Source organism: Hirundo rustica, chromosome 8 (genome assembly GCF_015227805.2).
Source record: "Hirundo rustica isolate bHirRus1 chromosome 8, bHirRus1.pri.v3, whole genome shotgun sequence".
Lineage (NCBI taxonomy): Eukaryota > Metazoa > Chordata > Aves > Passeriformes > Hirundinidae > Hirundo > Hirundo rustica.
Window position 1 is genome coordinate 22,877,900 of NC_053457.1, and position 16,929 is coordinate 22,894,828.

The following is a 16,929-nucleotide window of genomic DNA, read 5'->3' on the forward strand; positions in this document are numbered from 1 at the left end:
AAGCTATCTACATCTTTTTAAGGAACAGAAAGCGCACATTCCCAAAAAAGCATGGCTGAAAACATCCAATTAACCTTACAATACACACAATATGGCATACTTTCAAATATTCAACCAGATCACCTACGTAAGACTGGTGTCAGGACTTGTTCTGAATCTTATTATCTCTGTGCTTTGGTTTGTCTCTTCCTACTGACTTACCCTTGTACATCTGCTCCTCACATTGAACAAAACAATATTCTTCTCTTTCTATTCTTCAGGGCAACATTAGTAATTTCTCCCATTTTTTAAATTCATGTTAAAATTCCTTTATAACAGTTTCAGTTGGGGTTAAATTTTTCTGCCAGACTGCTGAATAGTGCCACACATACTTCAGGAAGAAGGATTTTGCATGCAACAGAAGCCTTTTAGAGAAGAACTGAATCAATCCAGGCTTGGCTCTCACTTCTTTGTTGCTTTCATTTTACTACATTCCTTCCACAAAAATTCATTTTCAACACTCATCCCAGAGTGTAGAAGTACTGAAGTTTGAAATTATACACTCTTATTCACAGTTCACAGCATTCTTTCCTCCCATACTCATGAATTGTAGGCTTTTATCAGTATGCTGGAATAAGATGTTTTCTTGATTTCTTTTCCCTACATGTAGGGTGGGGGGGAAAGCACAAAGTCAGCTTTTACAGGCTTGGAATATAAGCCAACATTCAAATGAATGTCAAAAACATATTTCTAGTACTAACAAGAGCTAGTAAGAGCCAACGGATCCAGAGAGAGTTTTAAAAAACTTTTTATTTATTAAAATTCTCTAGATACAGTTTAACTTTCTTTGTACAATATTTATTACATCTTCACCTGCATAGGAGCTGCTCTTAGAAACCAATTGTAGAAGTGTCTAGTTTTGCTGTAGATTTCATGTCCTTGATGCCCAAAAGATAGGTTGGAAATAAATCCCCACAGACTGATGTCTATAGAGCAGGTATTTGCTTATCGCAGCACTGGTGGTGAGGGGCATTTCTCCACCTAGCTCACCCACCTTTGTTAAGTGCTGCGGTGTATTTATACAGAAGGGGTTGCTTAGTATCACTATGTCACTGTAACGTCATCACATATGCACCAGAACTAATTTACATTGTATGATCTCATGGTTATTAGAGAGTTCTTCTGCAGTGCACTTATCTCCCCAATTCAGGGGTTGTCAGGGGTCTTTGATGAAGGCTTCCAAAGTCTTCTTCTCTCTGAACTTTTCAACTTTGTCTTTGGAGCATGTGCAGTTACAGTGTTCCTTGGCCTGTCTGGTCTTAACTGGCCTAAATTCTTTGTTTTGTGGCTAATTGGCTTTGCACTTGCCAATTTTTCATTAGTACTGGATTTTCGATCTCTAAAGCTATCCACCTAGCAAGGTTTTTTTCTTCTTTTTTGGTCTATTCAGCATTAAGCAACTACTTAACCATATACTAGACATTACATTGTATAGAAAGTTATTTATATCAGGTTATACAGGTATAAAAGTTAGGATTCAGGTTATATAGGTATCAGGTAATACAGATATATAAAAAGTCATGATTTAGGTTATATTGATATCTTGTATCTCAAGCTATATAAGCACCTTGTAACTTTGATCTAAGTTATATAGGCATCATCCTTCTTCAAGCATTATTTTCTAACTTTTTTAACTACTTCTCTCAAAGAACCAATGCCATGTCACTGGACTAACTGTAAAACCCCTTGCCCTCTCATGCCTGGTCATCACCTACACTTATTATCTCTTTCCAAAACCTCTCACTCTGAGCCTTCCTGTCAAACACACAAAATACCTCCACTTGTCATCACATCCCTTCCTCAGAGCCTGTGGCATTCTCACTCCCAAACACCTAAATCAGCTACACCATCCTCATCTCTCTGTACTGTTTTATGCTTTACTTGTTGTTTATTCCTTCCTATCTTTTATTGTAGGAAAGGCGAAAATGAGATACAAACAAAGGCACAAAGCACAAGTTGTCTGTCCAAAGTAAAAATGACAGCATAGGGGAACAAAACTTGTTAACTTTTTAGGCACAGTTTCTCCCCTAAAGCAGCTCACTGGTTAAGAAATGGCTATTCAGTGATCTCACTGCAGTGTCAGAATGTTGGGAATTCACTGCACACTGTCTACACCACTCTGATCTTTGTCTTAAGACAGTGTGAGCCAGGTAACCCTGCAGCCAACCCTGCTTGGTTCTCCATCTGGAACCGGTTCAAAGCACCAACAGAGTCACCATGGAGCAGTTTGGATGACACAGCTCCACCTCCCCAATGTGCCTCACAGTAGTAATTAGTCCATACAGTCAGGCTTTGGTGCTTTTTCCAGCTTCCAAAGCTACATTTATTACAAGAAGCATCAATCACACCACTGGACTATGAGGCAAATTTAGTTAGCTTTCAATACAGGGTGTGTTTACCTCCATACAGTGTTGCTGAAAAAACTCATTGCTGATATGAAAAAACTGTGTGATTGTTCAGTCACATTAAGAAAAAAAAAATTATAATCTTCTAATAAAAGAATCAGAAGTTACAGATTAGGCACTGCACATTATATTGTTTGGCTAGCAAGCACTGCAGCCTATTAACAGCTGCCACCCAAGAAACAAGCCCTTGGGTTCTCCTGATTTGGCTACAGCAAATTTAAATGTGGCAACACAACAGCCCCTCCTACAGCATTTAAATTTAACAGCTCACTACTAGGTTCTACCATTACAAAATAATTCCAATTCTAAACCAGCATTTTCTTGAACTAGAACAAGGAGTTACAAAGTATTATTTTAAATTTCATTGCTCTGGGTAAGGAAGTGTTGGACATGCTTTGGAGACCATCAAATGGGGTGAGTAGCCAAGCAACCAGAGAAGGAAAGATAAAGATGTACATAGGTTCTCACCTTCAGATACTTTGGGGCTGGCAAACATTTTGTTCCTATAGGATATTATACAGCTCTAGACCACCGCCTATTTGAGCTTCGGTTGCAGCTTTTTTGCTACAACATGAATGGCTTATTAAACCTACAGCATATCTGTTTTATTTAACTTCTTGGTGGAAAGGGGCCAGGAAAACAAAATGTACTTAAATGCTGAATTTTTTTTCCAGGCTGAATGCCTTTCATCCAGTAAGACATTCAAAGCAGTGACCCAGCAAATGGATTGAAAAAGCAATCTTCCGTCTCAGTGCCACATTATCATTCCTATTCAGTATTCTCGGTGAGATATCTCAATCAGCTGGATGTGTGTGTAAGTGACAGCGCAGCCCATTGCTGGGTTAATTAAACATTTGACTTTAACACCCTCCCCATCATTAAGCAAATAAAAACAGATAATTCAAACTGCACTTCATCCACGGGGTACACAACATACATGTCAAAATTAAGAGAGTCCAAGGCCCTCGGGGAGTTCTGCTCGGGGAGGTAATCAGTTTAAATCTTATCTGGTTTATCAATTATTCTATTGATTAAAGCAGGGTGATTATACAAAACTCCCTCTTGCCACATGGGATACATGTAAGCAGTGGAGGACAACACACAGAGGCTCAAAAACGATTTAAAGAAAATACAGACAGATGAATAACAGTCTATTAGTACATACCAGTAATCCATAGATGGAAAAACTGATAACTTCTAAGCTAGTGAATTAAGCCCTTCCAAATTAGAGTGCCAATGCTTTTACCTCATCTGCTTTAAAATCAAATCTATATGTTGAAAGGACCACATTTCTTAATTTTAAACAGGTAATTTTTTGCCTGAAATATCTTTTACTGATACAGTCCCAGAACAGGACAAAGACACCAAACACCAGAAATTCCAGACTTTTAAAGACATCGTACTTATCTATCAGTGACTCTGAAAAAGGGGATGGGAAGGGCATTCTCTGTATTTTCACTCTCCCACACATACACATGGCATAGCCAAAAGTAGAATATTATATTTTAACAATTTAAGTGTGACAGATCAACTCAGACCAAAAAAAAAATGTGCTGTGGAGTTGCGGAGGTTTTTTTTTTGCTTTTGCAACCCTCCAAAGTGAGATATTAGCAGCTGTGGGAGGCACCACTGCCACATACTCCTCATTTTCAACAAGCTCTCACAGAAAATCCACCACAGTGGTCCTTACCACAACTGTCTCTCATACGGCCACACTACACAAAACAATTCCAGTTACTTCTCATTTTTTGTTTCCAGGTGAAAACCTCTTTCTCTTCAGACGTCTGTGTCCTGAGTTTATGGTCAGTCCCACCTACACCATCTTCCAGCAATACTATGTTTCAAATTTCATCTTATTGTAAATTGGACTGCACAAGACCTTGTCCTACACATACAAAACAGGAACCTTTTAAAAACAAAATACTGGAGGCTACTGCAAACAACAACTGGAATATATTTCTGAAAGTTCCCTCAAAGCAATAATTAGCAGCAAAAGAAAGCTCAGGTTTAAACCAGGGCCTTTTTTTTTTTTTTTTCCTATAATATCTCCTATGATCTGCTTCATAATGGTTATACTGGCAGCATAAATTAGTCTTCTAATCACATCTCAGCTCTTAACCAGGACACAGGGGATGAACCACAGCAGTCAAAACACAGACAAGCCAGAGAGCCCCAAGACCTCACCGGCCAGTGCTGTTGGAGCTGCAGTCACAGGAATTTTAAGCAACAAATGACAGCTAAAAAGCAGGCCTGAGGTGGGTTCTTGCCCTTCACCTTCAGGAGGGGATTATGTGCCACTCCACATTGGCCCTGAGTGTGTGTCCAACTATACTTCAGCCTCTTCTTTGTAGATCCCTTTTCTTCTTTGGAAGCAAACTAGAACCTGCATTAGCATGCTGTATTTTGCTCTCACCACTAGAAATACTGAGGGTGCTATTTGTAATTGTATTCTTTTAAGAGGTTTGTTCTCTGCAGCTGTTTTCTGCTTGCAGTGTATTTTGTGTAATCAGCACATCATCATAAATACATTGGCTGTTCCCCCGAGGGAAGCTGTCACTGTTTAATTTACAGAACAACCTGGCCAATGTGAATTCTAACACTACAGCACTATGGCAAGAAGTTACCACACTCGGAAAAACAGGTTTCTATGAATTTTTATATCAAGAGCTGGTCCCAGGACAATTTAGTTTCTAGAAATAGATTGATTTTAAAAGCACTCTATACACTGGATGGAATAGATTCTTTCCCATTTACAGCCTCTTAAGGCAGCACCAAATTCACTCTCACTTTATTTTAAATGTGACAATCTCACCACGACCATCTTCACTTCCGACTTTTACCAAAAGAAGGCACTGGATAGAAGTGTGGTATCCTGCACACCAATTTTGTGTGTGTGTGCCTTTGGGTTCTTTAATGAACAACCACCACAACATCGTGTTAAGTTTGTCTTCATTTGCACAAGGGAACGTACTGTGTTGCAAGGTCAAATGTTATTATCTACATCAAAGGGTTGCTGCACAGTTTATTACTCTGAGGATGTGATAGAAGAGCAAGGTATATTCCTGAAAGAGTACAAGCGTATGCAGCTTTATTGGCTGAATGAAGAGTTGCTTCCTTTGTTTGCTGGATATATGGCTGTATTTTGAGAGAATAAATCACAGGGATTTTTTGTAGAAGGTAGGCAAAAGGCGATAGTTGATCTTGCTACATACAGACACAATTTCGAAAACTCCACAATGGTACCAAATTATACGGTAGTCATTTAAGAACTAGACATGAGCCCTAAATAAATATTTGGGTATGATCAATGAGTTACTTGGATATTTCATTTGCAATGGCTTCTAGAAGCAGTTTACCTGACTACTTAGAAAGGAGCCAAGAAGACTGACAACCTGATTTTTTTTTTATACTTACACACACACATACACACATATTTATATATGTAAATATACAAGTAAAATGCTAGAGAGAAGCAACTATAAATATAAATAAAATTTAAAAAACAGTATAAAAAGTACAAATTTCTTTGGGAATTCTCCTCCAAAAGCAACAAAAATCTGTTTCAGTTATTTAACAAACAAATCTGCATTTTATTTTGGAGGGCAGCTGACTGTTAAATAACTTTCAGTATAACTGAAAATTTCTAAAATTTCTGTGTTTGGCAGCAATTTTTATAATTCTTAGTGATAATTAGAAGCCCTGTTTAACATCACCAGACACAGGGCAAGTATACAAGCATCATAAAAAATAATCATACATTATCACAAGGAGAGTTTAATTTTACTTTGTTTGCAGAGTATTCTAGAAAATTATTTTTATTTCCAATGTAAAAAAAATATAAGAAACCATTAAAGCAAAACAAATACTAGCTTGTCTCTGAGATGGTTTATGTTTATGAGAATGATCTACCAAACACAGATAAAACTAAGTGAAAATAGCTGAGATTTTATGGCAAAGTGAAGAATCTGGTTATCAGCAGAGAAAAGAATACAGGAAAGAGGACCTGAGTGTTTTCGCATGCTATGTAAGTAACAGCTAACAGAAAGCAGAGGAAGTAAGAAGAAACCCACACAACACAGCGTAGCAAAGTACTTCTTCAAGCTACGAATTTTAAGATCTAGGAAGAGCATTTCTACTGAGAGTGTTTGGGTTGACTGCCTGAAATTTTGCATGTGTTCACCTTATTTCAAAGAAGAAATATTTTATCTTCTTATACAGAATTATTCAGACCTATCTCTGCATATTTCCTAAGAATGACTGTATTCTAATATTGGCATAAATTTAGATGCTGGTTAAGAAAGTATTTCGTGACTTCTCCAAATTTGTGGTAAAATTCCACATTTGCGTTTTTAAATCAAAATTATTGGTGTTATTTCTTTGCCAGTTGCACATAAATAGGTACAACTTGATCTTGTGCCACCGGCTCCCTCTGAAGTCCTCAATGCCCGTGGAGCCGTCAAATCCAAAGTGTCAATGGAGCGATTTACAGGGACTAGCCTGGATCTGAACGCACCGCGCCACCTGTGACTGTGTGCGAGAGGGCTGCAGCGCGGCACCCTCAGAGCCTCCTTTCCCCATCGAAAGGGACAAAGCTGCAGACCCCGGAGCAGCACGGGAGGGCGGCCGGAACGCTCTCCAAGCACCGGCGGAGCCCCGGGCTGCAGTTCCGGGCGCGGCCGGGGGAGCGCAGCACAGTCCGCGCCATGGCCCGGCCCCCGCCCCGCGCCGCGCCCGCACGCACGGCCCCCTTCTAATTCAATTAGCGCAGCCTGCAACTCCAGAAAAGAGTAATTCAATTAGTGCATTGTGGAGCTCCACAATACCTCCAAGCAGATGTTCGCAATCCTGAGGAACCGGAGCTAGTTTTAAAGATACCTGTATGCCTCCAACGCGGCGCTGCATATGCTGTTTGTCACTACGGCTTTACACACCTTCCTGACTCCTAACGAGGGAGGAAGGAAGACTCGGATGAGTTTTGTTTCATTTTTTAAACCGAACAGCCAAATTGGCACTGGTGCGCTAGAAACCTTGCCCTCACCTCAGCAGGAAAAGCACATCAGTGGTAACTGGACCATCACCACCGAGGCTGAGGGAGGGGGAGGCCTTGTAGCTAAAATGCAGCTTAAATTAGTCTTTGTGCTGGACACACTGGGGTGGTATTTCTCAGTGAGAGATACTGTCACACTTCCTGATACTCAGATTAAAGAGCTAATAAAAGCACATGGAACTTGTGGGGATCAATGTGGGCGCAGAACAAGTGCCGATTTCTGTTACTAAATGTAATTACTCAATGTAATTAGAAACTAGTGACGTGCTATAGAAAACAACCAAACCCATCCCGCTGATCCACAAAGAAAGATTTCTTTCTAGTCCCCTTCATTTCTTTGCCACCTGAAAGGCAGAAAATATCTCCTGGAGCACAGCCTGTCAACTCCCTGAGTTTGGTGGGGCTCCCCAGCATCACTCAGCCTCTGCATTGGTCACACCACCAGCCAGACAAGGTCACCAGATTTAAAGAGGGATAAATCCTCAATATGCTGAAGAAAGCTCTTCTGTAGTCACTGGGGACTTTATTTAGAGAAATCTCCAGCCAGGTTAACCATCATGGTTTTCCTACAGTGAAGATCCCAAAAGTCTGAGCTACAAATGGGGCTGGAGTCAAACACAAAAATCATGCGTTTTGGCTTCACTTCTGCTCCTTCTTGTATCATCTCTCATGCCTTTATAATTGCTCCTGCCAGGTGGTAAAATGAGGAAAAGCAGAAAAGACTGCTGCTGAACACCTCCAACAGGAAACTTTGCTTAAAAAAAACAGGTGTCACATTGTGGCAGTTCAATATTTCATAGCCAATACAAGGAATGTGCAACAGCACTGCAACTTTAAATCTTTGCCTCCTGTGTCAGTCTATCTCCTCTCATTGTAATGCCAAAGGGAACAGCAATCAGAGTGGAGATGTTCAACGTGATAGAGGTCAGGACACCAGTGGATCAACGTACCAGAAACACGACCTTGTTTATTTTTTTCCCCAGTATTATTGTTTACAGGGTGCTTTGCTCATGTACCTTGTGGTTCTTAGCTAAAAGATGAAATTACAGCCCAGGATGAAGCGCTCAGGCACACATCCAATTTGTGTTTCCATCTCAGAAAACAAAAAGCTTCTGAGGCCCTCAGGCTGCCATTCAAACTTGGAGAGGCTGACATTTTTAACAGCATGAACCAGAGACTGGCAGAGGAATGATCTAATGCATTTCTGACTTGTCAATCAAAGATCTCACCTCTGCTGTCTTGTAAACAGTTGGGGGCCACCTAACTACATTCACAACCAGGGCAGAGCCTGCTGCCAGCCGGGGAGGTGCTGGAGCCACATGCTCTGGCTATTAGTCACCAAAATTAGGATTCTGCGTTAGAGGTGCACTGTAAACAGCCCCCGGGCAGATTTCACACGGCCACTGGCAGAGCGAGAGGGGTGAATACAAAGCAGGCTTAGTGTCTCCATGCTGATGCAGCCTGCGACTGGACACCCCACATCTTTCCCAATTAGAAACAGAACTATGCACACCAGCAAACACTGGCTCCAAAGCCCATTTCCCTCAATCGTATTTCTCACAAACACACTTCTGAGCATGCAGTTTGCCCACCCCAAGACTCTAGCTCTAACCTCCTGTATAACCAGAAATGATGTGCTACTACTCACATTTACACTGTAGTTCCAGCAATAAAATGTCAACTTCTAACACAAAAGTGCATGAACAGGCTGAAGGAAATTTACAGATGCAAGTGTTTCTACCAATACACTGACAATGCTTCTTTCACAAATATTCCGCTTTGTAACACAAACATAAACATTAGGAAAAATTAACGTAAAAGTAATTCGAAAAATAAGTTCACGTCTGTCTTACAGGGACAACAGACCTCCCTCATGGCATACCTTTGACACCTTTTGAATTTTCATCTTTCTGCAAAAGTAATCTCAGTCCATAGAGGTCACATCCACACTGACCAGCCTCAAGTGCACTCCCTTTTGCTTCAATTTGCCTAGCACAGTGCACCCATGCCTTCCTCCCCAGGACAGAGCTTTTAGCCCAGACCAAGGAAGTCTCACACACATGCTCACTTCTGCAAAACGAAGCAGAAGCTCATCCTCTTCACCCGACAAACCCTGACGTGCAGCTCTTTATGGCCAAGATCTTCAGGTAAAACAAAATGCAAATTTATGACATTCTATAGAGACACTGCCATATTCAACAAGATGCTACTAACCTCCACCACCAAAGTTAATCCTCGTCTTTGATTACTAGAGCCTGTCACAGAAACAAAAGTTTCAGATTTGGCAAAATAAAGCTGACAAGACAACTCCATTCTTCTCCACCCACGTCTAGGCTCCAGACAAAGGTAGCAAAAGCATGACTCTTGTCCTACGAAGTTTACAATCTAAACAGGAGCTGGTATTTGTGCTGGTTGTGCATTAGGTAAAAAGGAAGAGGTGGACTGCTCTCTGTGATTACAGCAATACGTAAAAGTCTTTGGCAAGACTTAAATTCTTCAAGCATCCTCATTCATACAACAACCTACAGAAATGAACTCAAGGAAATACTCTGGTCTTCTGCAAACCTGGAAGGATTAATAAAATCATTCCCTTAGCACACTTGATGGGTGTAATTGTAAATTTGAATTTTCAAAGAGTTGCAGCTATGAGAAGCAACATAAATAGAGCCTTGTGAACATGCATGGAAAAATATTTTAAAAGGGAAAGTAATTATCTTCACATGGAAAATGTCATGAAAACAGACACCTGTTGGCACACCTGGAAAACTTCCAAAGCACAAATTTCTAAGAAAAATTAGTATATTACACGTAATTTATTTTTTATTGTTTAGGAGACTCTACATGCAACCTAATTTTCAGTTGCTTTGCAGAATAACAGTACTGTAAAATCTGGCATCCAAGACACTGAAAATGGAATGGCTGGCCTTTCTCTCTTGTTAAAATATCCCCTTTACCATTTCCCACTGTGTTTTACAGGAGTTCATGTTCCAATTTGCTGCCATCTTCCACCATGATTGCTATGAAATTCAGCAACACAGTAGATTGTCAGTTGCAAAGCCCTTTGAGATAAAAGATGTAAAAAAGAACTGTTTCTAGCTCCTTATTCCCCGATTAATGGATTTAGCCTTAAAGCCTTTCCCACTGCAGGATGATTGCTTAAAAGCAGGGCTGAAGAACCAGAAGATCCTGTTTTCACCTAAGTGTCTCCAATAATATAAACACAAAGAAGAAAAACCAAGTTATCTGACATATTAACAGAATAATCTCTAAATCGACTACCTGCCAATGCTTCCCATGAGGAGTCAGCAAGACTTTAACTGAGCTATTAAAAAAGAGCATCTTTCCACATTTCTGCCTGAGCATCTGAAGGCAGCCATGTAAATAACTAGACAAATTCAGCAGTGACTAAGTAGCCTTCCAGATGGCATCTCCTCTTTTGCCACAAGCAAAGAACATTGATATGCTTCTCCAGTTACTTCAAGCTCGCTATGGAAAAAAGAAAGTAACTTAATATGAGAAAATTCACCAGGCTACAAGAAAGTCTTTAATGCTTTCCCAAAGATTTGATACCAGAAAAAAACATTAAAGAATGATGAAATATTGCAACATCACTGCTCCAAGCAGGCTCCAAACCACTCCCTTCTGCACTGGGAAATGCAGAAGCCATGCCTCAGAGAGAAGTTTTCTTCAAACCATGCAAGCTAATGAGGATCAATCAGAGCCCATTGAAAAAAATGGATTGAAATGTGGATGACTCAGTGCTGCAGAAGCTGTTGCTGGCAATGTGGTTTCTCTCTCAACCGGCAGTAAACGTGCTCCTCAACACGGCAGTCAGAGTTCAGTGAAGAGTACCAGTACTTCCCCAATTCCCATAGTCGCTAAATACACATGGAAATCTCTCTCAAAATCTGCAGAAATGTGAATGTCAGTCCTACCAGTATCCCAACACTATGAATAGTTGTGCAGGTGACTCATTTGACCCCAAATATCAATGCACTGCATTAGCAGAACAGTTATTGTTCACATCTATGATTAGCAATGACATCTTAAGCTAAAATAAATTAATTTCTCTTCCCCTTTATATTATAAGTCTATTTTAGGTAATCAAAAATAATTCAATTAGAAAGGAAGAAGTCTCAATTTGAGTTTATAAATTACTTTCTATATACTGCTAAGCTTAAAGAGAGCTGAGATTTATTCAACAGCCAAAAGCCAAAAAATTAGGCCCATCAGATTTAGTCAAATTATGCAAATCAGGATTAAGAGTCTAAGCTCTGCCTGTTGTCTCTAGAGTCTTCTTAGACTAATAAAAAGTCGTGTTTCCCCCTCCCCCATGGAAAGCTCCACTAAAAGCTTGGTTCAGCAAAGGAGGCCTGGCAGGACACCTTCCAGACTCCGTCAGTGCTACTGCTGTGTCAGCAAAAGAGTTGCAGCAAAACGATGCAAGACACTCCAGCCTCCTCTGCGACTAAGAGGATTATTTCCACAGCACTATCCTGGCTCTGGGAGCAAGAAGTAAAACTTAAAATAATCTTTGCATCCTTTCCTTTAGAGGCGCATAATGAACTTACCCCGAAACAAGTGAAAATTTCAGAAATATTCTGGCCTATTCTTTTTATCTGGTTTTGAAAGATGCTGGTAGATAAAACTCTGTCACAGGTTAGGCCAGCAGTAGCATAATCTAGCAGCATAAACCTTGAAGTAAATGTTCATGCTACCATAAGTTCAAATAAACATGCTCTCTACAGAGATACTCGTAAATTCCCTCAGTCACTGCAGTTCAAAAAATACCTCAGTTTCCAATGTGAATATGACATCTCTGGAGCCCAGTCTCTGCTGTGATGTCCACATGTCATCAAAAATGCTTGCAATGATCTTGAGAGCCTTGTCTAGATTTCTTGATGCTCACCCAGCACTTGTCTCACTCTCTTACAGGAGAATGTCTGCATTTTTTAAGATTCACGGGTCACCCCAAAGGATCTGAACCAACTTGTTTGGCAGAAAGCTGACTCACGACTCAAAAAAAACGTTTCCTTTATTTGCCTTTTGACTGACAGCTTACTTGGACAATAATTTTCTGCAGTCATAATGTCCAGACTCCTGCTAACAAAACTGAAGTAAAAAAATGCTGGCATCAATTATCATTATGGCACTGAACTCACCCTCTCAGTCCTTTAAGTGGTACACAAAAAATTTAGATAGGAGGGGAATCGCAAATAGCCAGAATAGCCAGATTGGAGCCTGTGTGATGGATGCTGTTTGCCAGATATAATTAAGTGGTATCTTTTTGACACAATTTAAAGCCAATGAAAAAGATGATAGTATCAAGCCAATTTAGATAAAATAATTGTATCAAGGTAAATGGAAATGCCCCAGCTGCCCTGAATCTACACAAGATGGGTTAAAATGCCAGAGATCAGAATGACAGAGGAGAGGCATAGAGTATGAACCAGAATAAATAGAGGTCAAGCAGGCAAGTAAAGGAGATGCACGAGCACACAGATGGAGAAAAAAGGAGTGGGGAGAGACAGAAAGTACCTGGAAAGCTGGGAGTGCGCCAGTCCCTGGGTTATACAGGCATCGCAGTGAGGGCATGCTGTCCGCCAGGCTGGAGCAGCCCAGCCACAGAGATCTGGGCATAGAGCACTGCAGAGAAAGGACAACTATGAGATGGAACTGTATGAGACAGGATGGCACAGATTACAGGAACTTTTAAGGCTTAGCCACATGGCATCAACACATTTAAGTGATTTGATCCCTTTAAGAGAGCACTAACTGCATCTTTTCCTTGAGAGAAGCTTTACAGATGTCATAGTAGCAAGAAAAAAGCACTATGGATCAAGAAAGTAAATTTTGATTAATTTTCCACAACAATGTGTTTCATTTTCCCAGTAATAAAAAGGTTTTTTCCAATTAATCAGACCTCTTCTCCATCCACAGCAATGCTCCAGGCAGAACACAACGCAAGCATTTTTGCAAGGAAAGCAGAAAAGTAAATGACAACTTTAAGTGTAATAATTGCAGGGAAAGAAAATATTTGTGTTTTGTCCGTAAATGGGAAAAAAGGAAAAACCTATGATCCAAGGTGAATAGGAGTTGGTGACACTTCATAAGAGTTTCGGGTTTCTGCTTGCCTTGTTGTTTGTTAAATAAAATACAATTATTACAATAAATTGATTCAGTTCCTACAAAGAGAAATACAAAAGAGGAGCCAAAGCAGCCAATCAAGGAAAATACTAGCCATTTTGATAGTTAAAGCCATTGCCCCTTGAAATAGAGAGCTGCTTATTTATTTTACACTACTACTATTAAATTTAGGGATGCATTATGATAGCAATTGCTTTTATCAGACACAGAGTTTTCGATGCCATCAGCACTACTGCATTTGTCTAATTACTGGCAAGGCAGGAAAAAACAAGTGTGTTCTAAACTGGCAGATAGTCATGAAAACTGAAGGATGTGATAGATTAGCTGTGAGAGATTTTAAACCCTCATACTCTTCTTTTTTGCAATCCTGCCCCTGTTTTTTTGTTGGGGTTTTTTGTGTTTTTCTGTTTTGGTTTGTTTGGTTTGGTGTTTGTTTGTTTTTTTTTTTTTTTTTTTAATAGAGGGGGAGGGGATGGGAGGAAATTTGAGTGGAAAGGGCAGCTGGAATGGGTATGAAATGACAGCTGCCTTCTGAGCTACCATTTCTTCCTGCTCTTGAGAGGACTAGAAAACCTTGCACAATCTTGCACCAAAGGAGTATATAAGGGCAACATAACCCATTTTGAATGAGTAGAAAGGTGATCACCAACATCCATAATCTAGTCCTGTGCAGACAGACAGAGAGATTAACCTTGTCTGTCACCACATTCTTTGCTGTACTTCGTTGCAATTTACACCGCTGTTCCAGAAATAGTATTTAAAGACTGCTGGGGAATATAACCTATAGAAATATTCTCAATAGAAGTTTGTGATACCTTAAAATATATTCCTCACTGCATTTTCATTTAAAAAAACCCAACCAATCAACTCTTCCCCTTACAAAGATACTGAAACTCAAGAATTTGAGTACATCACAGTAATACCTATCACACGAACCTGTATGTAATGCCCCTCCTGAAGCCAAAAAAATTACAGCCATAGTATTGTAACAAGCTACAAAAGTGAGCCATACTTTTTTGTCTGCCATTCTAACCTCCCAAACACCCCCACATATAAAAAACCTTCCAAATGCCAGCAATCTTTTCTTTTTTTTGCAATGTAATATGTATCACTACAGCTACTGAGAGCTGTTGTGACAATAACTAAAAAAAAAAAAAAAAAATACATGAAATGACCATCCACGGTTAAGCATTTCACCAGTCTAATTTACTTGTATCAAAGTTGTTTATTATTGTCCAAGAATGTCACAGTAACAGGAGATTCACTACACAGTGCCTCTGATGAAGAAGAGCAAATTCGCTAAGTAAGCCCCATCCTAGGATACATAACATAATACAAAATAAATATAGGATGATTTTACTTTTTATTTTCCATACAGTTATCCAAGACTTGCAGCTATCATTTATTCCGTATTTTCAAGCTTTCCCATCCCTTAGGTTGGCTCAAGTTTTCATGTTGTGATAATGAATGTAAAGAACTGATTGCCATTAAAACTGACTGGCAAGTAAAAAAAAAGAAGTTACTTAAAATATTTGTACTGACTGAAGTATGGAAAGGAGCAGAGGCAGGAAAAATGAGGAGCACTCTGTCAGTGGAAAGGCAAGCTTAAGTTGTCTCAAGGTTTACACGAGATTACAGCTCAAGTCAGAGTCATTACAATCTGCAGGTAGGGTACTCTATTGTGCCAGGGAACTTACAAGGCAATGAAATGTCTTCCTCTAAAATTGCCACAATAACAAAGGAAAACAATGAAGGGCTATTCTGCAGAACCCTCTGTCCAACAGAGGATATTATTCCTCACCCATGCACTCTTGCCGCTTAGTATCGTTCCAGAGTCAGGAAGTACAAAGTAAAAAACTACCAATACCTCAGATGATTTCTGAATCTCTTCCAGCATATAACAAAATCTACATTAGTGACACAGTTCTGTTACCTAGCTTAAACATATAAGCGTGAAGTTGCACAGTGTGGAAAGAAATGTCATTCCCGTACTTGCCTTTTACCTACTGAAGGAAGCAGACACTAAATTACTGTTGGTGACTGAAAGAAGCTTATTCACAAGCCTGAACAAAAGGCCCCAGGTGCTTCAATAGAAACAGCTTGTGTGTAAATCAGATGAGTGACCCAACAGAACAACTTCATTTAGAGCCTGATCTCTGAAAAGTCTCAACAGCCTCTATCCCCATGCACTGAGCAAGCCACGTGTCAAACACTCACTTTTGTACTGTCAGCTCCACAAACAAGGGACTGGCCCCAATGTTCACGACTTGAAAGCTGACTGACAAAATCCTCTCCTGAACTCAAGTCAATCTACATCGATTCATCAAAACAAAGATACAGAGGCACAGTGCTTGGGCTAGAGCCAAATGGGAATGCTGGTATTGCTTGCTAAGTACTGGGCCAGGACGCAATCTCTTTACTTTCCTAACTCCCAACTGCATTAATACTTCGGATGTCTGCACAACTTTCAGACCCGGAGACGCAAAGCTTTTTATTTAGAAAAGCTAAGCATCTTTAATACACATTGAGTGGCATAAAATAGGGAATTGTTTGATAAAAAACCCAATTTCTTTTTCCAACTGATTTTAAAATCCCACTCCCTGAACTCTGAAATGTATTTTCCCCCTAAATAAATACAGGGACTACAGTTTCAAACAAGAGCAGCATCCTCCTTCTGACAGAGGTTGCTTCCAGCTGCTCCACTGGTGATTAAAATGTGTTTGCCTTACTTTGAATTAAAACAGGCTAGAAGCATTCACAGCCACTGCCTGAGCTGAGTGGACAGTAACCACGAACTGAAGGGAAGATGTATTTTAACCTATTCAATTACTCTTGTAATTATATTGCAAGAACATTTTTTGACTACATCAGATGTTCTGCCTCTAATAGTCTACCCTCTCTTCCAATTATCTGATGTCCTAAAGACAAATTTCAATACACACTCAATGGCTAAATTTTTGCCAGTGCTAAAAATTGGTTATTTACTTTATTTGCTACTGCATTACAAGATTATACCATTTCAGACTGGGTTTTTCTTATCAAATTTGTTCTCTTCTAGTCCTTCAGCAAATACAATATACTAGGGGTAACTAACACAGTTTTAGTAAATTGTGTTACAGGTCAGAAATATATCACCTTGTCCTGTAAAACTAAGTGGCTCTACATGGGGAAAAAATAGTTCTTGGACTACCACAGTTCTCAACTTTACAGCACAGGTATGAAAGCATAAACTGACTAGACTGAGCTCACTGTAAAACAAGAATGACCAGAAGAAAATCAAACAATAGCTGA

At 39.8% G+C, this 16,929-nt stretch overlaps 1 protein-coding gene across 6 annotated transcripts in view; it reads right to left on the reverse strand.

Moving 5' to 3' along the window:
• Window positions 1–16,929, reverse strand: part of BTRC (beta-transducin repeat containing E3 ubiquitin protein ligase) — a 120,079-nt gene that overhangs the window by 79,429 nt on the left and 23,721 nt on the right. For 4 of the 6 annotated variants that reach the window (XM_040070782.2, XM_040070783.2, XM_040070784.2 and 1 more), the window contains one exon: window positions 13,030–13,137. The exons of the other annotated variants lie outside the window; for them this stretch is intronic. In XM_040070782.2, the coding sequence (XP_039926716.1) occupies window positions 13,030–13,137 (108 nt within the window). The remainder of the gene's footprint in view (window positions 1–13,029; window positions 13,138–16,929) is intronic. 6 annotated transcript variants of the gene reach the window in all.